The following is a 23,475-nucleotide window of genomic DNA, read 5'->3' on the forward strand; positions in this document are numbered from 1 at the left end:
GCACAGTGATGTTCCATTATGCAATAATTAAGTCATAAATGTATACCTCCCTCTAACTACATAGTTTGTTTAATATAGTTTTAAATCAGGCCAAGCATAAGTTACATAGACAATTCTATTCAGAGTGATCTTTCCATATATTATTTCCATACACACCTGTCATACAATAGCAGCGATTCAAGAATAAATGATTCATTAGGTACTTATAACTTCTTGTCTCATGTAATTTATCTTTGTAATTTTAAATTACTAAAGAATCCCAAGGATCTTTTCTTACTAAAGTATTTTGAAATGATCCATATTTTATTAAGTTTCAAGAATAACGCCCCCCCACGCACACATGCCCACACACTTGAAATTAAGTAATCATTAAAATTACTGTCATAATTCATATATCCACAAGGGGGAAAAAACTAATTCTAAATTAGAAAGTTACATCCAGCAAACCATTCCATCTTTTTCACCTGTTATACACCTGATGCTTAGAAAGAGTTGAAGCTGTCTGTTTTAATTACCTGAAACCAGGGAACACACCACTTTTGGGTTTTCATTGTTCAGTCTGTCTCTTTTTAAATTATGTGTCCCCTTCTAGCTTTACTATTTATATACATAAAAGGCATGAGTATTCTTCAAGTTGTTATGGTAATTTCCTACATTGTTCCTAAAATAAAAACTTGATTTAGCCAAATATTAAATTATTGAAATTACAAATCTTTTAATCTATGGCACATTTTACTCATTTGTGTAATTTTAAAATTCACTTCCATTTGATCCACTGTTTTAATCCTTCCTAACTGGTGAGTAAGTGAAAATAAATGGTGCATTCTTAATACCATAAATATGAAAAATAGAAAGTACTTAGAGACTATAGGGGAATCTATTAAAATCAGTCTGTTTTCTGGTTAACATATTCTCATTCTGTTTGTGTACTAACCCACTGCATTGAGAAGACAGATCTCAAATTCACGGCCTCACAAAAACATTGTCCCGATTTCATGTTTTGACAGCTGAAATTGGCCCAGATCTCTAACCGTTTCCCATACAGGACCCAGGCTGGCTGGTGCCATCCAGGTGCGGCACAGTCTGATGAGGGGGACAACGCGTCAAATTTCACTCATCTGTCAGTGTAGTGGATTATTTCTTGAGAGACTGAAATTGGCTGCTTGGGATGGGAACACCATCAATCTTACTGTGTAGGGGATGGCGAAGCTGCGGGTAAGCGGCTAGCAAGACGGGGGCCAGCCGTTCCTAAGCAGGTGAGGAGGCAGCTGTAAAGCCTTCACTCTCCCCCCATTCAGGGCTCTGAGGGAAAGATTTGTCATTTTTCACATTTCCCGGATACTTGGTATGCATGCGGTGTCCGCCTGCTCCTGCTTTATGAAAGAGGTGATTTTTCAAGCTTAGGCAAATGTGGCAAAGCTCAGGGTCTGCCTGGTGTCTCATTTTTTCTCATCATGTCACTTGTTTTAACTGATTTGAGAAAATTAGATTATGTTTTTCCTTTTTGCTCATTTATCCAGCTATTTATTTATTTTTTTGCTCATTTAGGGGTGGATTGTCACAGATAACTGGCCGTGATTTCTCTCTTGTTTTCATACACATTTCATTAGTGTCCCTGAAGATTTAAGACTCACAAAGGGAAACATCACAACTCTCATCAAAAAAAGCATACATTTACTCTTAAAATCAAAACAGATTGTATTAGAGGAGATTGCATTTCTGACTGAATCTAGAATATTGCTGTGTCCAAGATCTATCGCTTTAATCTTCGCAGCTATTGCTGAAAACCCAAGAAAGTTGAATAAACCTATTACATAGAACAATTGGACTTTCAGTTTGATGTCATTTTAATCTTCCTGAATCTAGAAAGGAGTACATATAGTTTCTTAATTTCATCAATGACTCTGAAATGGATCTCAAATATATAAGCATTTGGGGTTAAAATTGGGTTCCGAGCTACAATTTCTTGGGGGTAGCTGACATACAGATAGACCATGCATTGGTGATAATAAGCAATTTCTACCAATAGACAGTGGAGAAAGCAAATACTGAATTCGGTTTTAGTCAACACTTAATGACATGTTTCTCAGTTTAAAATTATAATCTTTTGATAACAAGCCCCATAAAGATTTGAGTTTACTTAATAGAAGTAGCATAGCCATAACCGCAGGCCAAACAAAACAAAACAAAACAACAACAACAAAAAATCACCCACAAAAAACCCTCCTGTATTAACTGATGAACAGATAGTCTAAGTGAAAGCTCACGGCAAAGTATACTCTATTTCACGACTATACACATCCAGCCGAAAAGGCAGCGGTCTTTTTCTAGCCAGGTATTACATAGTTTAAAAAAAAAAAAAAAAAATCAGGAGATCAACACAAGGTTTTGTCCTATGTGGATTGTTAGCTGTGTGAACCGCAAAACTTTACTCATTCAGCACCTCTACCGTGTACCTTTGTAGATGTCAGAGTTACTGATATTCACGAAGGAGCTTCACAGTTTGCAAAGCACTGTCACAGAAATTATTTTATTTACACGCCCACAGTATCTCTAAATGGGAAATTGGGCCCAGAGAAGAAAACTGACTTTCCCAAGGTCAAGCCGCTTCAAGTTAAGCACCGGAGATGAGGGCCGGTTCTGAGCGCTGCCATCGCCTTGTGCCACCCCTCACCAAGTCCTGCCACGGACACCTTTTTTGTAGTTTAAATGAGTCCGTGCGTTGACATAACTTGGAAGTTTTCACAAATTATGCGAAACAGTTCGCACCGCCTCAAAGAGGCTACTGGGCGTGATTATTCTGTGCCCTGAGAGATATTATGCCCTCCTTGGGAAACAGGCCAGGGAGGTGACATCAGACCGACCTGACTTCCAACGGCAGTTATTGGCTGTGCGGTCTCACACAAGTCACCAGATCCCTCAGAACTTCAGTCTCCTGCGCAACAGAAGGATTGGGGGCGGTGCGCCTTGGTGGGGGGGCGATTACACCTACTTATAGACGGATTAAGACAACGTGAGAGTGTGCCTAAAACACTCACAATAGTTATTTTTGTTACGAATTCTTGCTGTTAACTATTACAATGTATGCCGATTTGCCGCGTTATTTGTAGGAATGTAACAAATCAGACATTTTTGCCTGAACAGATTGGTAATTAACTAACTGGAGATATACCGGGGCTTCCATAACCCACGTTTGTTCTTCCTCCGCCTCGGCACCGAAGCCTCCCAGCTTGGGGGTACCCGCTCGGGGACGAGGACCCACAAGGCGGAAATGCAAGCGCGCGGCAGGGGTGACAGAGCGGTTTCCATGCCCACCTGCAGGGGCACCAGCGCCCCCTCGCCTTCCCTCCGAGACCCAGGGCGTGGGGAGTAAGGGTGGCTGGGGCCCTGACGCAGCCCCGGACTGAGGCCGCCCAGACCCCTCCTCCCACCCCGACCCCTCCTCCTCCCGAGTCCTCGGCGGTGCCGGGGGGAGGGGTGGCCCGGGCTCCTGCAGCGAACCCGCTGGGGCGCTCCCCTGCAGCCCAGCCCGCTGCGGGCGCGCGGGAGGACCCCAGGTTGCACCCTCGCTCTTTCGGTCCTGCCCGCAGCCTGGAAACAGAGCCCGGGGAGGCAGCACACAGCGCCCCGGGAGGTGTTGCTGGAAGATTGTGCCGACGAGCCCAGGACTGGTGCCCAGGCCGATTGCGGAGCCAGAGATAGGCAAAGGCGTGGACGCTGGACCGCGCAGCTGGAGCCAGCCGAACGTCTGGGAGGAGGCCAGGGAGGCATTTGAGAGGGGATGGAGGGCTGGGAGCACTTCCGAACTGAAGATCAGGAGCTTGGCGGCGCAACTAGTCCCCGGAGCCCAGACTTGGCGATGGGGGAGGGCGGCGCAGGTGGAGGGTGGAGTAAATGAATGCCAAGGCTGAAACTAAACAGAATATGGAAGGAAATCTTTTCAAAGAACCGGTAAGGGTAAGGACAATCAAGCTGGGGGACAGTAATGAGAAAGGCAAAGAAGGTGGAAAAAAAAAAAAATCCAGATTGAAGAGTGAGGCCATGGAAGGATAAAAGATATACTTTAAACAAAAAGACGAAGAAAAGCAAAATGCGTCCGGAAATCAAAATTCAATATTGCGGGGGGGGGGGGGGGGGGGGATCAGGCTAAAGGGAACTTGTTCCTGAAAGTGCCAAGAAAGAGGGAGAGAAAAACACCACGGAACAAACTGGAAGAACAGAAAGTGAAGGAAGGAAGGGAGAAAGGAAAGGAGACAAATTAAACCAGACAAGAAATAGTAAGTTATTTTTAAATTTCTTTTTCATTAACAAATTACTTCCAAAGTTAATTTTGGCACTAGCATCTTCACAAAATCCTTAGCCACATACACACCGGGATTATAGTATCTACACTGGATAAGATATACAAGGAATATCCATACACATTATTTTATCGTTGCAAAGATCCTATTTTGCCTCTCTAAAAAAATCAAGTCTTGCAAGTTATCCCATCTTCTGCAGAGTTTTTGGCTACTGGCCAAAGCATCCCAAAACCAATGACTTCACTTTTTTAAGGTGTGAGGAAGGGGGTAGGGAGACTTAGAGAAAACCTTTTTTTTTTTTTCTGAGAGATTCATAGAAATACCTCTAGGGCATTTTAGTATCCCCCTCACCTTTCCCCAAAGCATCCAGCCAACAGTGTGAGTCTTGGAATTCAGAGCAAGCTGCCCGCAGGGTAGCACTTTCTGTCACTTACATTCAACCATCTGTTAGGGTGACAGCAGTGAGACTTGGAGGCTGCAGGGAAGCCAGCGCCCGACTTACCTGGTCTGTGCAGGTGGTGCTGCTGGAAAGTGTGCTGAAGGGATCCATGGCAGAGGAGCAGGGCACAAGCACTTATCCACAAATACAGGACCCAGGACATCGCAGAGATCATTGCCATTCTCTAAAGAGAGCATGAGATAGCGAAGATTACCCCCAGCTTCAAGCCCCCAGCTCAGTCAGTCCTACTGATGAGAGAAGGAGGGTCTCAGACGTCATGTCCCCTTTGCTACTTTGCTGGCTGAAATTAACCCAGCAGAGGTCATGCCATGAAGGGGGATTGAGGGAAAGCCTTCCCGGAGAGATCATGAATTCTTTGTGAAATTCTGCAAAGCCAAACTCCAAGGACTGCCAGAACACAAAAATAAATAAAAGTTTTTGGCTCTCCGTTAGGCAGTTTAAAGCACAGTATCCTGCCTATACAGCCTGTTTTACACGATGATCTTTAAACTATAGTTATTCCAGGCTTTGAAAAGCTGCATACCCCTGTTCATTCTAACTTCATTGTAAGTCTGACATAAGCCTGGAAGGAAAGAGTGCATTTTTTTTTAATTCTACAGTCATGAATTTTTAATCATTCTGCTGTCTTCTAAACTAAGTAATCATTTCTCAGAGGCATGTTGTAATCTCCTGATAGAACCGGTCTTTTTTGGCTGGACTTAAAATCAGATGGAATTGTCTTCAGCCAGAATGAATTTCAGAGGCAAGATCTATGTTTCTATCCTAGCGCGAGCCATAATTTACAATATTGCTTTGCCACCTAAGATCCCATCGTGGCATTTGTTGTATAGTGTTGATGAATATGCATACACAGGTGGTGTATGTATTTAGGGATGAACATATACCTTTTCTCAGGCGCTGAAACTTTGTCAGTCTTATCTGCACCTATAAGGATCTTACGAGCTACAGAGGCTCAACTGCGCTACATATTGTCCAATTTCTCAAACAACACCTTATGCTGCATTTCATATTGCCAAATTAATCAAACTTAAAGCATCGTCCTTACTCAGCCAGTGATACGGAAGCATTTTTCTATACAAGAATCCAGTTAAGTCTATTATTTTCTCTTAAAGAGAGCTGTAGAACCCAGACTTTCCTTTTAAAATTTTTTCTGCTGTCAAATGATACACTACAAGTATTTCATCTATACATTTAAATCTGCTAGTGACCTCCCAGTGTGGTTTCTTTATTCAAGGAAATTGGCACTGTTTCAAAAACTGTGATGTTCGGAAAGCAGAAATATACATTATATATATGTGTGTGTGTATAAAGACACAATACAAGATAATTTATGGGCTTTAGGAGAGAGATGCAGTATTTAAAAGGGGGTTAGGACTATAATAGACGAACGGTGACAACCATAATTAAGTGCAAAGTAGGAAAACATTATTTGCAACAGCATGGTGCCTTTCATGCCTCACTCTGTGATTCAGATGGACCACTCACTTTATAATTAGTTCCACTGCCCACTGTTTACTTTTGTACACAACAGATTCAGCCTCACTGTTTTCAGAACTATCAGTATAACATAGATGCATTCTCTTGAGTAGAGATAAATAGCAACACCCCTTCTGTGAATCTTGGAATGAATGCGTTTAAGGGCCTTTTCAAAATACCCTGCAAATTATAGAAAGACGAAATAGAGGTGACTGTGCATGCACTGAGTACTTGTGAATTTCAGTTAAAATGCACTAGAAATTCATCTAAACTTTAAAAAAGCCTATCACAATCAAAACTTAACAGGTTTTCCATGACTCTGCTTTCTCTTGTTCATTTCTTCACCCCTATAGCTTTTAGCACTTAAAAAGATTACTGTGACTTCACATTTGCAGTATTTTCCTTCTTTTTCCTTTTTTATTTAACTTTTTTTAAATTCTCAGCATCACTTCCAAGGCTCCTGCCTATCAGCTCACTTCTCACTCTCTTGTCTCTATGTTAATAGGTGTTTTCCACCAAATAATGCATCCAGCCTTACATAGTTCTCTAGATATGACTGAATAGGTTACAAATCTGCTTTCTGAATCTTAAATCCTTAAAGAGGCTTCTTACCTGAAAAATCCAGCCAAGAGCAGAGTACTCTATTAGTGTTCATTGGAAAGCTCTAACACTTTCTAAAATCCATCTGTGCACAACTGGAGGTTTTTTGCTTTTTTTTTTTTTTTAAGATCTTCCCAATAATCTTCTTTATCAGGATTAAAAAATATGTTTTTCTCTTCCAATGCTATTTCCACAGTCAAGAAGACATCGGGTTCATTCAGACTGTATTGTCAGAAAAGGAGCCAAGGTTTGAGGGGTGGAAACCTTGTCATTTTCACCTTTAAATCATCTCCTGGCGTCACCTCTGTCTGATGAGACCTTTGAAGTGATCCTGATGAGAATCAGTTTACAGTTAATGACGGACCATGCCCAGTCCCGTGCAGTCGGGGCAGAGTAAGGCAGCAAAATGTAGGAGCAGGGCTGTAAGTAGCAGTAGTCTGTTTCAATACATCCCTCCTCTGTAAAGTATCACATGTCTTAAAGTGACATTACCCTCTGTTACAGCTACAGGGAATTGTAATGCCTGCCCACTAACTCTTCAGCAACTCCAGCAGCGCTTTAACACTATATTGTCTGGTATGTTCTGTTAGAGCTTTCACTTATACCTTTCATTTGCCAAAAGGGTAAAGAGGGAAGGAAAAACAAAAGAAAAAGCATTTTGCAAAATACTGATAGTGTTAATGGGTGTTAGACTACTAATAGTAAATGCAAAAGTGCACTCTATGGGCCATTTCTTACCCCTTTGTGGCCTTTGAACCAGTATGTGAACCAAAAATATTGTTAGGTTTATACAAATTTAAGTCTGTCAATTGTTTTGGCAGCTAAATCTGGGAATATGGCATACTTGGAATATAATATAGATGCTTATAGCATAAGCCCAATAAAAACCTTCTGAGGTTTTTGAACATGTTTAATAAATAGAAACATGTCATTTTCAGCACCAGAGACTGGGTTTTGACAAAGAAATATGCTCAAAGCGTTTTTTTTTTTTTTTAAATCTCCCTCTCTCTCCAATAACATGCTGGGGTAGGGAGAGGAAACACTCAGAAACTGAACATTTTGTCTCTAGTACTATGGTTCGGACACTCTCTTCTTCAGAAATAGTGTGATTGTATCTCAACATTAACAATGCACATGGGGCGCCTGGGTGGCTCAGTGGGTTAAGCCTCTGCCTTCAGCCCAGGTCATGATCTCAGGGTCCTGGGATCAAGCCCCGCATCGGGCTCTCTGCTTGGCCTGCTTCCTCTTCTCTCTCTGCCTGCGGTCTGTGCCTACTTGTGATCTCTCTCTCTCTCCCTCCCCGTCAAATAAATAAATAAAATCTTTTAAACAAAATGCACATAAGGTGACCTACTTTTCACTTATAGACTGCATGAGCACTGAATCTCAGAAACACTCATTCAGTTATTTCATGACTTGCTTATAAAGCACCTACTATGTGTCAGATGCTTGAAGACAAGGCAGAGAATGAGAGCAATGTGATCGCCAATGTCATAGGCCAAGTCTTTCATATTTTTTTTTCAAAATCAAGATGATTCTCATGATTTTCCCTCTTCACAAACCTTTTGAAATGCCTCAGAATATCCCTGTCTTGCACAGGTGTTATTAAAGAAGGGTCCAAGGGGAACCTGGGTTTCTCAGTGGGTGGAGCCTCTGGCTCTTGGTATAGGCTCAGGTCATGATCTCATGGGTGGTGGGATTGAGGCCCACATCACACTCCACACTCAGAGGGGAGTCTGCTTCAAGATTCTCTCCCTCTGCCCCTCCCCACCTCAAATAAATAAATCTTAAAAAAAAAAAAAAAGATAAAGAACGGTTGATGCCACCGTGCGACTTTGGAAACCATCACCTTTGCTCATGTTACACAGAGTGAAAGAGCGAGAGCCCCTGCAGATATATGGGTCCTTCCCCCGGGTCTTTCCCACTGTGTAATGTTCGTGTAACAACACCAAAGTAACAGTAGTGCATGTGTCATCTCTGTGGTTCATTATTGTTGTGTTGGTGATACATATGGAAATTGTATATCGAATGGTGCAATATCAAGGCACAAGTAACAGCAGTGTGGCACCTAATGTTTAGTAAACCTCTCCTATGAGTAGTACTATATAGTATGTTGGTTATAAGGTATAATTTAATCCTTTTTACTAACCCCATAAGATAAATATTATTATTATTATCTCCATTTCATAGATGAGGTGTGTTCCCAGGGGGAACAGGGAGATTAAGAAACTTGCACAGGGTAATATAGCTTGTAAGTGATAGAGCTGGTTTCAGACTCCAGTGATCTGATGTAAGAACCCATGTCTTAGACACTCAAAGAAAATACTTCATAGCTGGGCTGACTGGGTGGGTCAGTTGGTTAAGCATCTGCCTTTGGCTCAGGTCATGATCCCAGCATACGGGGACTGAACCCTGAATCAGGTTTCCTGGTCACCAGGAGTCTGCTTCTCCTTCTCCCTCTGCCCTTCCCCCTGCTCATGCTCTCGCTCCCTCGCTCTCTCTCTCTCTCTCTCACACACACACATACTCTCCCTCTCTATCATGGAAATAAATAAAATCTTAAAAATTTCAGGGTTAAAACAACCCTCCAAAATTACCCATTACTTTTTCTCATTTCTTTACCATTAAGGTAGTCTCAAAAAAGTATTATTCATTCATTTAATAGGTATATATTGAGTACATTCTTGGCTTTTGAAATATAGAAGTGTGGAAGATAGTCTGCTCCATAATTTTTTTTTTTTTTTGGTTTTGTTTTTGCTATGCTAATGCATTCAAGTTAAAAGGAAGTTAGTAGTAAGGGCTACCATTTTGAAAAACGAACCATTATGTTCTTCCCTTCTAGGGATTAAATTAAAGCTAAACATAGTTACTACAAATTCATTCAACTTAATAAACTTGAAATACTCACTAAAGGATTATGTTCAAGGCACTCAGATAAGCATTGTTAATTTTTTTAAAAAGACTGAAATAAAGACTTTCTATATATGCATGAATGGAACAAGACTATCAACGTAGTTTTATGTTTTTCTTCCAAATACCTTGTAGTCCATTGTATTGCAGCCAATGACCATTTGTCCTAAATGATATGAACTTCAACAAATATTGGAATTTAAGGCAGTTTTGTCTATTCTTCCAACTGTTTTGTGAGAGCAAACTACCTGATCACATCTTTCTTTCTTTTTTTTTTTTTTTTAAGATTTTATTTATTTATTTGACAGAGAGAGATCACAAGTAGGCAGAGAGGCAGGCAGAGAGAGAGAGAGAGGAAGGGAAGCAGGCTCCCCACCGAGCAGAGAGTCCGATGCGGGGCTCGATCCCGGGGCTCGATCCCAGGATCCCAGGAACATGACCTGAGCCGAAGGCAGAGGCTTCAACCCACTGAGCCACCCAGGTGCCCCTGATCACATCTTTGAAAGAAGTTGGCCTCTCCACCATCTGGCCATAGTAGGATTGTGTCTCCTGATTCCATTATGGTCGAGTGGGCCCTAAAGTTCTGACCAATGAAGTATCAGCAGAATTGATGGTGTCTTTTTGAGGCTGCAGCATTTAATTGTTGAAGCAACTCCCTCTTTTGTCCCCAGAACAGAGACTAGTCACACTAACAGCCTGGATCCTTGAGTGATCACATAGATCCCTTACCCCCACCAGCCCATACTGGATATACACAGTGACTAAGAAATACTTTGTTCTTCAAACAACTAAGATTTGGGAGTTATTTGTTATTGCAGCACAACCTAGTCTACTCTGACTGATGAGGATTTTAACTTGTACTATCCATGTATTAACTGAATTTTTATGTTCTGCCTTAAGCTCTGATGAGCCAGCAGTATGCACATCAAACCAAGGTGCTGGAATCCCTCAGGATACTGATCATCTATGAGTTATAGACTGATCACTCATGTGGCCTACGGTTATGTCCTGCTCGTACAGGCACGATATTTCAAAAGGTGAAGGACTATAGCACTGTTGTTTTAGCCCATCCAGTTTCATTAATTCAAGATAGCTACACAGTTAGGTGTTCAAACCATGAGTCAAGCCAAACTCCTAAAGATACACATTTCAAACATAGTATCTGTGTATATGCCCATGTGTTTATGTGAGAGAGTGAAAAGCCTATTTATTAGAACTCTGCCCCATGGAGAAACCCACATTTATTCCTACCAAACACCCAATGAAAATAACTAGGGGTTAAAAAAAAAAAAAAAGAAAAGAAAATAACTAGGGGTAAAAGCCAAAACACTCATAATGCTTAAATAGCCAAGAATATTCAGCAAATCATCCTGCATAATAAAAAGTGAGATAGAGAGATAGAGGATGTAACAAGGAGAAAACTAGGAGGGAGAAAGAAAATGATGGGGGACAGAGAGACAGAGATAGAAATATATTAGAGGCTCAGGAAGAGAAGGACCAAGAACAAATGTTCAAAGGTGATTTCTATATCCTATGGAGTGTTCCCTGCCTCTCCAAATGATCATTAAAGTCTTAAAAAAAAAAAAGAAATCACATATACTTTGTATTATTAAATTACATGGGAAACCCATTGAAGGGGCCAATTCCCCCATCCAGGCGTAAGGTACCACAAGAAAATCCCTCGTGTTCCTGATTACCACACTTCTCATTTCTTGGTATTAGAAATAAAAGCTATTTGGGGCACCTGAGTAGGTCAATCGGTTAAGTGTCTAACTTCAGTTTAGGTCATAATCTGAGTAGTGGGATTGAGCCCCATGGCTCTCTGTGCTCAGCGGGGAGTCTCCTTTTCCCTTTCCCTCTGTCCCTCCCCCTACTCATGCTCTCTCTCTCTCTCTCTGTTTTTCTCTCTCAAATCTTTTTTTAGAAAAATAAATAAAAGCCATCTTATTTAAGCTTAAGACCAGTCCATTTAATAATAATTTTGCTAATTTTAATTCACAAATATGCAGAAAAAAAATTCAAGACACACAACATTTTATGTCTATGCATATTTCTAAATTGAAAAACAACTAAAGGAATCTAAATAAATTACATCTGGACTAAGAAACATGCCAAGTTTCAATCCAATGCAAATTAAAGTGGCTTACATGTACACCATTTAAATCGTATTTCTTGAAATTAAACATTTTGGTTGTGATTTCCAAACCCTGATGTTTTTTCTTGTTTCATTTCCATTGGCTAATGAAAATGGAAGCATGGATGAAAGGATCATTGTCATATCACCTTCCATCTAATCTATATGCCTCTGATAGCACTAAAGCCCAGTTTCTTTTCTTCTTTCTTTCTTTCTTTTTTTTAATAGTCACTGGGGCTACCTATTAGTTGGCTGACAACCTATGTTTTAAATCATGTTATGTTCATAAGAAGGTAATATACCTTTTCCCTTGGCTAAGTAATAATGTTAACCTATCTTTTTCCCATTTGAGTATGTAAATCATTTGTGTTATTTTGCTATTTTTTCCTAGGACTCACCTGAAATTTTCCATTCTACCAAGCAGTCATGTGCCCTATACCAGGTACATAGCAATGTGCCTAGCTTGTCAGTCTTACCTTTGGGGCCTAAATGATTTGTATATACTTGCCTTATTTCTCTATTCTGTACCTCCATTGCTTCAAAATATATGAAGCACAATAAGAGAATAGGAGTTATAATATATAATATTAATGATGACCAAGGATATATATATAATACATAATTTATAATAAAAATATCATAATTAATAGTATATATAATAATGATGATGATGGTGCTACTGTATTAATTCCTGTTTTGGAGGGACTCTTGCTACATATCAATCCCTGGCTGAGCCTTTACATTCAGTGCAAAAGTGCTGGGGCACCTGGGTGGCTCAGTTCCTTAGACCTCTGCCTTCGGCTCAGGTCATGATCCCAGGGTCCTGGGATCCAGTCCAGATGCCTGCTCAGCCAGAGGCCTGCTTCTCCCTCTCCCACACCCCCTGCTTGTGCTTCCTCTCTCACAGTGTCTCTCTCTATCAAATAAATAAAATATTTTTAAGAAAAGTACTTACAAAAGTGCTAATAGATCTATATTTTCGTGATCTCTGCTTTTTGGGTAGAAACTCAAATTTCAGAGAAGTTAAGTATTTGAACTGAGGTCACACCTCTTATAAGGTGGAAGGATTATGATTCAGACTTATCTGTGATACCCAGAACCTAAATTCTAATCAAGCAAATATAGGGAAGCAATATTAGCAAGAAACAATATGTTTTACATGATAAAGATAAAACATATTGTTTTTTGCTAATATTGCAAGTAAACAAAGATGAACCTGATGTCAAGTTTGAATATGAAATGTAAATCATCCAATGATATAGAGGGGGCACGATTTTGACTCTAAGCTTTCTTTTACTTTCTAGTGAAGTTAAGAAGAGAAAAATTATTTCTTAAAAATCCATAGCATTCTCAAGGTGAAAAACAAAACAAAAGCAAAGAAAAAAGCTAAGTTGCTCTTCAAGAGAGAATAAGAATCATTAATAGTAACAGAGCATGAACAGAGGCTAAATCATTTTCTGTAAAACTAGTGATACGTAATTCTATATTTGGATCTGGGTACATAAAGTAGAATTTTCAGGATCTGCAAGAAAAGGGAAATGGAAGACAAAAATTTTTCTCAGCCTGGAAGGAAAGATAACCTTCATGTCGAAGTCTCATTTTTCACCTCTAGCAGCCTATCTCTACAATTACTTTATCAATTATAATTCCTCATTGCTTATCTTGTCTGTCTTCCAGGCAGAAGAGGAAGAAAGAAAAAGGTCATTGCTTTTGTTCTTCCACTTCTCATGTCTTTATTCTTCTTTTAGAACACAGAGAAAGTTGAAGCAACAGCTTCACTTTCTTCTCTGTAATCAAAGTAATAAATAAACTGTTGTGTTAGAGACCAAGTGGTCTCTTTATTACAGGAAAATGAACATATATTATAAGCACATGAAGGCCATGAAAATGACTGCTTTGATGATAATTATAAAAACAGTAACATGATGTCTATGGTTCCTAAAACACATCCAAAGTTGTATTCATCATCACTAATCCCAATGTTTCAAGCCAGAAATGAAGAAGGTCTTTCCCCTTTCCCTCTCTATGAACTCTCACATCCTGTCACTCCTGTTAATTTGACTTTCTATCTGTGCCTTAAATCTACCCATTCTCTCCCTCTTCATTCAAACACCTTGTTTAGGCTACCATCATCTTTCATCTGAACTACAATATTGTTTGCCTAACTAGTCCACTTGCCGTCAACTGTGCACCTCTCACCCATCTGTCCCCACTCTGCAGCAAGAGGGAATATGTCTGAGGTGCATGTTGATCATGCCATTCCTGTATTTAAAAAACTTTTAGTGGCTTTCCATTGAGCTTAAAATAAAGCACAAATTCATGACCATGGTTAAGAGGAGTCTGCATCAGCGGGCCCCTCTCTGCTTCTCTGGCCTCTCTTTTATAACACTCTCACTCTTGACTCCTACTACAGTTCTCTCTTGGGTCTTTGAATGGGACAGGGAAATTTTTCCAGGTAGTCTCTGGCCCCAAAAGAGATCAGTCCCCCTGGTATATGCTCCTGTAGCCCTTATGATATCATCTCTATAGCCTTCCCCACCATTGTAAATAACTATTTCTGGAATTACTTGCTTGATATCTCTTCATCTCCTTACTAGAGTCATAAGAGCAAGGAAAACCAGTATCTTATTTACTAATGTATCTTCAGAATTGAGCATATATATGGTACCTGGCATACACTCAAATGTTTGTATAAATAAATGAATAATAACAAATCAATCAAAAGGAAAGTATGAGTTCACTATCAAGATGCCATGCAAAATGAACTTTTCTCTAGAAATAAGTAGATGGTGTGCCCTCCCAACTACCTTTTGCTAGTTCTTTTGGTAGCCAATAGCATGCTTTTGTAAAGTAGTGACATATTCCCGATGACTGACTTGTTCTATCAGTCAACTACTATGAACTAAGTCAAAGAAATTGGCGCATACGTTATTTAAACCCATACTTATCTGCCTTCTAAATTTGTGTTGGACTTTTTTTCTTCTCTAGAAGAAATGAAACTGTCCTGAATTTTCAGCCCTGGTTTTCAGTACTTGATAACCGTCCGAATACCATCTGATGATAGAACTCACAGCTGATCCCTGAAGAATAAAGAAAAGTCTACAAATGTTAAAAATCAAAAGAAAGCACTTAGAATTTCATTATACTGAACCTCCACCAAAACCTCCTAGTACAACCTCTCTGCTCTAGAGGAAATTAAAAAACTTAAGAAAGAGAATAAGCTTACCCAAGGGAATATGGTGAGTTTAGTGGCCTGGGTGACATTAGAACACAAGTCTCCTCATTTAATGGCTCTGTGTCTCTCTCTCTCTCTCAGTCAGCACTATCCAGTAGCACTTTCTGTAATGCTGGAAATGTTCTGTGCCTGTGCAGGCCAAGATGGTAGCCACTACCCACATGTAGCTATTAAGTACTTGAAATGTGGCCAGCACAACCGAGGCAATGAATTTTTAATTTAATTTAATTTTAATTAATTTCAATTTAAGTAGACACATATGGTTTGTAGATACTGTATTGGATAGCATGGTTCGAAAATATGCCAGCTAGGTTAAGAAAAATAAAACCAGTGATATCAAATAATTTTTAGTAAGCTGGAGGAAAGTTGAAAATGAGCTAGGTCCTTAAAGGCTTAGTGGAGTTTCTAAATCAAACCCGTGGAGTTTGGGAGGTGAGCCCTACCTGCAAACTCTTAACCTGTAAGAAATCATACATCTTCTTTATTATATACTCTAATTTGAATTGTTTTTGTTGTTATTTTCTTTTAATGGAAACCAAGAATATTCTACCTCCTTTGTTCTATCCTTGTCCTGGAAGGTTACTATCAGGTAATCTTTCTTCCAGTTTACTGAAAATTATTTAATAATAACCCTAACCCTACCTATTAAAAAAAAAAAAAAAAAGAATCCTACCTGTACCACTGGTTAACCTCAACCAACAAACATAAATCCTCTTTGCCTGGTGTGGGCTTAAACCCCATTAAGTTTTCTTGACACCTAAGTTTAAATATAATTTGTCTTCGAGTAAATCTCTTTATTGGTCTTTGTCTTATGTCATTATAGTTGATTATCTCTTTTGTTTTCTGGCTTGAGTTTTAATTAAGGGGGAAAGATAATTTCCAGAAATAGGAAGAAAAAAAAAAACCTAGAGAAAAAAAGAAGTGTGTATGTGTGTGTATTTATACATATACACATAAAAATAATCTGTATCTCCTTGGGCCTCCCTCCTTTTACTTCTTTATTTTTTGACTTTGTCAGTAACACAGTATAACAGAAAAGCTAAGAGAACAGACTCTGGATTTCAGCCACACCACTTACTGTTAGATCCTATGCAAATAAGTTTCCCTAAATTGCTCATTGATACCTAATTCAAAAGATTATTATAAGGTTGTGTACCACAGTGCCTGACATTCTAAGTCTCTATAAACTTTTAAAATTTACTTTGATTTATATGTGTCACTAAGATTTCACTCTAAATTTTTTTTAAGATTTTATTTATTTATTTGACAGACAGAGATCACAAGTAGGCGGAGAGGAAGGCAGAGAGAGGGGGAAACAGGTTCGCTGCTGAGCAGAGAGCCCAATGTGGGGCTCTATCCCAGGACCCTGAGATCATGACCTGAGCTGAAGGCAGAGGCTTAACTACTGAGCCATCAGGAGCCCCAGCTCTAACCTTTTTTTTAAAGATTTTTATTTATAGGGGAGAGACATGAGTGGGAGTGGGGGGAGGGGCAAAGGGTAAGGGAAAGAGAGAATCTCAAGCAGACTCCACACCCAGTGCTGTGGTGGAGCCCGACTCTGGGCTCAATCTCAGCACACTGAGATCGTGACCTGAGCTGAAATCAAGAGTCAGATGCTTAACCGATTGAGCCACTCAGGTGTGCTTAGCTTTAAATTTTAAGATGTTTCTCTGTGCTTTTGTAGATTCACCATTTTCTGTGTGAAACATTCTGATCCTCCTTCCATTTCTACCTACCTTCCCTCTTCCACTTCCACCTCCTAAATCAACCCACTTTTTTAGATACTGTTTTGGTATTTCGTTCTCCATGGAGTATTTCTTGGCTTCCCAAGTCTAGACTGGAGAGGACCCCTCTGCAATCCCATAAGTTTCAATGCCAACTGCATTTGCTCCCAGCATCTACTGCTCTGTACAATATTTGTCCATTCATCTGTCTCTCCACTAGACTATCTTTTATCTCTATATTTAAGTAAAGCACGATGCCTTTCTCTTCAGCAAACACACTATGCCTTCTTGGCTCCCAGCTATTGCATGTCTCGTTCCATCTTTGTGGAACATTCTTACATTTGATTCTTTGCCCAAATGGCTCTTTTTAATCCCTCTGGACTTTCCCAGTCCTTATCATTTTGTTTGAAAATATACAACAGCTTTCCAATGCACAGGATATAATGTTTGATTTTGTTTTGAAGCCATAGGCTGTAGGCCCAGCATAATCAATTTATACCCATATTTCCAACCTAAATATCATTCTAGTCCTCCTTACCTACCGCTACACTCACCATACTCCAGTCCCTCTGGTATTCTCTCAGTAATACATTCAGGTATTCATTTATCCAGCAAATATCCATTCAATGAACAGGGCAAAGAACAGAACTCAAGAGGTGGTGAACAAGATAATCATTACACCATCAGCTCCAAATAACTTTCAGATGCAGGGCCTCTGTATGTGCCATGAGCTCCTGTTTTATTTATGACTGTTCACTCATCATCTGGCAATGTACCTGGCACATAGTAGGTGTTCAATCAATATTTATAGAATAGATGAGTAAATGAAAGTGTGAGTGAATGAATAAACATAGCCATTTCTCATTTATTCATGTTTTAGGTGTTCTATGAATTTGCAGCAATATTCTGAGCAAGCGGTTGGCAGTGGGCTGAGAAGGGAGGAGGCAGGGAAGAATTTCAGATGATGTGTCTGTGTGTGTATGGGTGTTTGTGTGGGAATCTGAGTCTGAGAATGCCTAAATGTGCATCACCAACCACATCCCAGTGCCAGAGAGAAAGGCTTTTTGCACTGCTTCTTGTTTTCTCTCATCCACCCCTTTGTCCCTTTCTCCTAACACCCCATATTGACAGTTGGCCATCCCCACTCTTGGTTTCCACCCTCACATTCAGGTTTTTTTCATACTGTAATGGGGACCATGTGGTATCTCTGGGAGTCCCAGCTTAGAGAGGAGAATCTAGCAGTTACTAGTTTAGAGTAGGAGAGAAGGGAATTAGAAAAAGGAGTTCAAGGGAAACTTGAATGTGACTCCTGGGGATAGAATGTATTTGATCATGCCCCCACTTAGGTACCCCAAACCAGAGGTTCTAGTCTTGACTGTGAACTACAATAAACTGGGGAGTTTTATAAAAATTTTAAATCAATCACACCAGGATTGCTAGAGTTGGGACCCAGGCGACAGTATTTTTCAAAGCTCCCTAAGTGATTCCCATTTGCAGCCAGCTTTGAAAACGACTGTACTAAAGCAAAACTTACTGCAGTGGACCTCTGGTCACTATAGCAAATCCAGAAATACCCATGATTTCTGTTAATTAGTTGCCAACTATGAGGCATGTTTACTGTGTTTAATTGGTTTAAGGTTAGCACAATGCATGCATCTTTATTGAATGCTTACTAAGTGCTTGATATGATCATAATCACGTAAACTTCTACTATTAATTTGTTTTTTTCCCTAGTTCTTATTTTACTATATAGATTATGTGAATTAAGTTTTCTAAGCAAGAAATGGCTGGTAAACTTCATGGTTGCCTCCCTTACACACATCACCCATTCTTGATTTTCAAGCACACAATCCCTTTATTGGGCTGACTGCTGGTTTGAGGAATCTCTCCCATGGTTCAGGGCAGCCCCACTCCCTGGCCATCATCAGGCAAGTTGTGCCAAGGTTATGTGAGGGGAGATTTGTAAAGACATTTCTGCATTCCTCTAAGACAGATTCAGGAAAGGATTTTCTCTTTTTGTCCACACCTGAACAATGACTCAAAGTCATTAACAGTCATTAACAGGCACTAGAGATCCTAAAGGGGTGCCAGCCTTAGCACCAGGTTGAGACCAGGGAAAGCCAAGTGTGCAAGTGATAGAAATGTCCTTCTCTTAATCAAACCATCCTTAAAGTCCACACAACCCATCCTAGACTCACCCTGTGATAGTTTCAGGTATTTTGAGTAGGGCTTCCCATTACTTGGAACCCAAAGGATCCTCATTAACAGAGCATTACTAGAAAGCCTACAACAGTGGAAACATTAAACCAAAAATATCCCAAAGATTATTTAATCCAAACTCATATTTCAAAAATAAGAAGATTAAGACCCAAAGCACTGAAATGACTTGTGCAGGGTGACAAAACCTACCTTGCCTTATGTTACCTAGAATTGGATCTCAGTCACCAGTGTCCTCATTGCCAACCAGTTGTTCATTCTACTGAACTTCAAAGTTATCTTCATTGTGAACATTTGTTTTAATTTTCCAGTATTGCTAAATTAGCTGTGATGACCCTAATCTTTAAAATGTCATTAAATTTCCTTGGAAGGAGCTCTCTCTAGAAATAGATATTCTCAGCACTCTCTTAAAAGACATACTCAAAGCCTGCAGATACCATCTAATTTTTAAATGCAGACGTCATAAAAGAATATGTAAAACTGTTGAAAATATGTATCACACAACCCACCCCCAACTAAAAAAATATTTAAAAGTTCTATCCAGCTAGGCTGCTTCAGTAAATTATGTTGCTGAATATATAAAATACTTGAATCTAAATTTAAAAATGCCCCCCCTCCCCTTGATTAACCAGATTGTCCCCTCCCCTATATATAGGAACACTATGTGCCTGAGCCCACTTGCCATCTGTCACCACATTTTCTAAACTTCTCTTCCACCCCCTCCTCTTACACAATCTTATCACATAAAAATATTAGATTTCAGGGATTTGTATAATTTCATTAAATTTTCTGAGCCAAGTAAAAATAGAAGAAGTACTGGTGTATCAAACTGACTCAGTTTTGAGTGCCCAACACGTATCTGTGATAGCCAGTAATGTTTCTTAGGAAGAATTTATGTGGCCAGGAATAATAAGGTTTTTTTTTCCCCCTTATTATGACATCTCATATTAGGAATTTACAGATGTTCCCCATGTTACAGAGAGGAATTTGGAGAGCTTCCAGAGAATCCTGACTCATATACCACCCTATTGCTTTGTTTATTACCTTTTATAAAGTTTTGTGAGTTTTCTCAGATTAGAAAAATACTTATAAACCAGTTGGGGATTGTCCATGTTACTGATTTCCCATCTCCTGCTGCCCACAGTTTGAGAAATGATTTTTAACCATCTGAATGCAAGGTACCTCTACTCACCCAAGTGTTTATGACAGAAACTTAAGAGTCTTCCTTGGTTGCTCTCTTTCCTACTTCTCACATACAACCCTTCAGAAACCCCAACCAATGCTTTTATTTCCAGACCAAATACTAGGTCTTTGAGGAATAACCATGGAGACTGGCTAGAAAGTAACAAGGGTACTACACAATGAGGAACTGTAAGGGATGGCCCTCTGAACTTGGTTCTTTCCTGCTTCTCTGCATATGTAGGAGAAAAGAGGCTCGTAAGGAGCATCCTGTTGTATCTACCAAGCACTTTCTTTTTCCCATCCCTAACTCTGGTGATACTGAAAGCCTCCTCCGTCACAGTGCCCCAACCATTCTCTGACCACAGGGATAGTTAGATGAGTCAGGCCTGCTCAGTCAGGAATTCCCATCCCCTGTCAACAGAGCTTGGTCTGACTGGATGTATTAACCAAGAAGAATGCTAGGGAGAAAGAGATTTACTTCCCATATGACATAGACTTGTGGCTACTGGTGGCCATTTCTGTCTGCAATGAGCTAAAAACCTGCCTGTGGCAGTAAGGAGTGCAGGCCCATCCAGATGAGAAAGAGACAAATGAAGAATGAGAGATGGAAAAGCAGAACAAGGGAGGAGAATAAGAATAGTCTAAATCAGGAGTCAGCAAACTGAAGTCTGTCTCCTGTTTTCATAAATTTAGTTTTATTACAACACCAATATATCCATTTTTTTAATGTATTATCTATAGTTGCTTTTGGTTACTATGTCAGAGTGTGGTCAGAGCCTGAACAAGGACACCTAAAATATCTTTTCCCTTTCAAAGATTTCATAATTTACTGAATGGCAGAAATGCAAATACATATTTATAGCACAGTAAGATAATGGGAAAAATCAAAATAAAGAATTAAAAAAAACACATAGAATCTAACAAAATAACAATGGTAACAGGATAATAATGTTACTGATGAAGGCAGTTATCATTTTATATATACTGTCACTCATCCTACAAACAATCTTGCAAAGTGAATTTGTCAGTCAGGATAGGATAAGTTTTGCAGCAGTAATAAGCAAGCCCAACACCTCACGCCACGTATCCACAGTGGATCAGTAGAAGGCCCTGCTTATTGTTGATAGGCAAGGCCACAGATGTTAAAGACTCCTTTTCAACGTATTTCTACATTTGATTCACTGAAGAAGGGGACCAGAGTAATTTACACACTGCCTCTAAAAACTTCTGTTCACAAGTGAAACACATCACTACTACTCAGATTTTATTAGTCAACACAAGCCATTTAACTATGCCTAAACTGAAAAACAAAACGGGTGGAATATGTTCAGAAGATCTGGAAATATTTAGAGAATGCTGGGAATGTTTACCCAGATAGGGGTTCTTAATCCTCACGTTTCCAATGAGGAAATACAGTAAGAGAAGTTAGGAGACATCCTCAAAGCCACAGCTAATAAGTAGTAGTGTTTGAATTGAACCTGAGTCAGTGTGACTCTAAATTCCAAGCTCTTTTATGTTGCACCTTGTCAATATCTTTTCTCACCAGCTTCATGCTGGAAAATATTAAAGTTTGCCAAAGAAAGGAATGGTGGGTTGAATGATGGAGGACCAAGAAAGAGTTGTAGGCCCGATGAGCTTGTAAATAACAAGCGCTTTAACCTTTTTGATAAGGACATTTACAATATACAACCAGTGTTTAAGTAAGATATGGATGGTGGGGCGCCTGGGTGGCTCAGTTGGTTAAGCAACTGCCTTCGGTTCAGGTCATGATCCTGGAGTCCTGGGATTGAGTCCCACATTGGACTCCCTGCTCGGCGGGGTGTCTGCTTCTCCCGCTGATCTCTCTCCTCTCATGCTCTCTCTCTCTCTCAAATAAATAAATAAAATCATTAAAAAATTTTTCTAAAAAAAGTAAGATATGGGTGGTAGTTTTGATTAGAGAATTAGACTTGGGGTGGGATGGCTAAGGGGAGGGAAGGGCAGTAGAGAAGCAGGAATGAGAAAGTACAATTTTAAAAAATAAGGGATCAAGGGGAAAAGAGAGAGAGAATGAAAGAGGGAGAGAGAGAGAGCAAGAAAATGAGAGCTGCAAGGGATATTTTAGACAGAGACTGTTCCTGTTCTTCAGTACCTTAAGTATAATTCTTTCCTAAAAGGTTCAGGTTCAAATATTTATGAGACAGAGTTACTATTCCTTTTAGAGGCTTGTCAAGTGTAAAAGAGGAGGAAAAATCTGTTTTTGAAGGGAGTTTACAGTCTACTTAGAGTTTATTTTAAAAATAAATAGGACTTGATAGATAGGGCAATAAACAACAGGCCCCACCAGTAACCTGCTAGGAGCACTAACAGGAAGCATCTGTAAGCTGCCAGGAGCCAGAAATAAGAATGAACAGTTCTTACTGTCAGAGAGTCACAGGAACATTCACAAACAAAGAGAGTATTTGGGGTTCAGCCTTTCGAAGCCAAGTTACTCTATCATGAGCACACTCACAGTTTATGTGGAAAACACCCACACAGGTGAAGTCACATCTGAGTCAGATGTTGCTGCCTTCTTTTGCCATGATTCCAGGTTTTGTTTCAGATTGAAATTGTTATGTGGCATTCAAAAATACGTAGAGACCTTTAGAAAAATTTAATCTTGAAGGGATATTATACTTTGCATGACCTCAATAATCAGGAACACAAGACCCAAAAAGTGTTTATGTGTTTCCCTCAAATTTTATTTTCAAAATTATTTATATTTATTAAATGTATACAGGTATGGCTCACTAATTTTGTGTCTCTACTATGCTGGGCAGGATTGCAGGACCTCGGGATGCAGATGTGTGGAAGAGAACTATCTTTCTTTTTACAGAAACTTCTATTTTAGTGGAGGAGAAAAACGAGAAAACGAATCAATGAGGTGATTAAAAACTGGGGTAAGTGAAGTAAAGCTATAAAAATAATGATGCACCAGAAACCCTGGGGGATGAAGAGTGGGACTGACTTTAGGCAGCTGTCGGGTAGACCATTGTGGTGAGGACCTTTGAGGTAGGACTGTAAAGGTAATAAGCAAACCATGTGATGACATGGTATGATATATATTTAGGCCTGTTTAAATTAATAAAGTCTTTCTTTCTGGAGAGAAAAATATAATAGATCTAGGTTATAAAGCTCATTGGATGAGGACTCAAGAGGTCTGAGTTTCTTTTCTGCCATTTAATAGCTGTGTGCCCTTAAGCTAGCCATGTAAACTT

At 39.6% G+C, this 23,475-nt stretch overlaps 1 protein-coding gene across 1 annotated transcript in view; it reads right to left on the bottom strand.

The window, feature by feature from the left end:
- Window positions 1-23,475, bottom strand: part of TAFA1 (TAFA chemokine like family member 1) — an 866,756-nt gene that overhangs the window by 509,900 nt on the left and 333,381 nt on the right. The window contains exon 5 of the mRNA XM_047747161.1: window positions 4,804-4,924. Within this exon, the coding sequence (XP_047603117.1) occupies window positions 4,804-4,924 (121 nt within the window). The remainder of the gene's footprint in view (window positions 1-4,803; window positions 4,925-23,475) is intronic.

This window comes from Lutra lutra, chromosome 1, assembly GCF_902655055.1.
Source record: "Lutra lutra chromosome 1, mLutLut1.2, whole genome shotgun sequence".
NCBI lineage: Eukaryota > Metazoa > Chordata > Mammalia > Carnivora > Mustelidae > Lutra > Lutra lutra.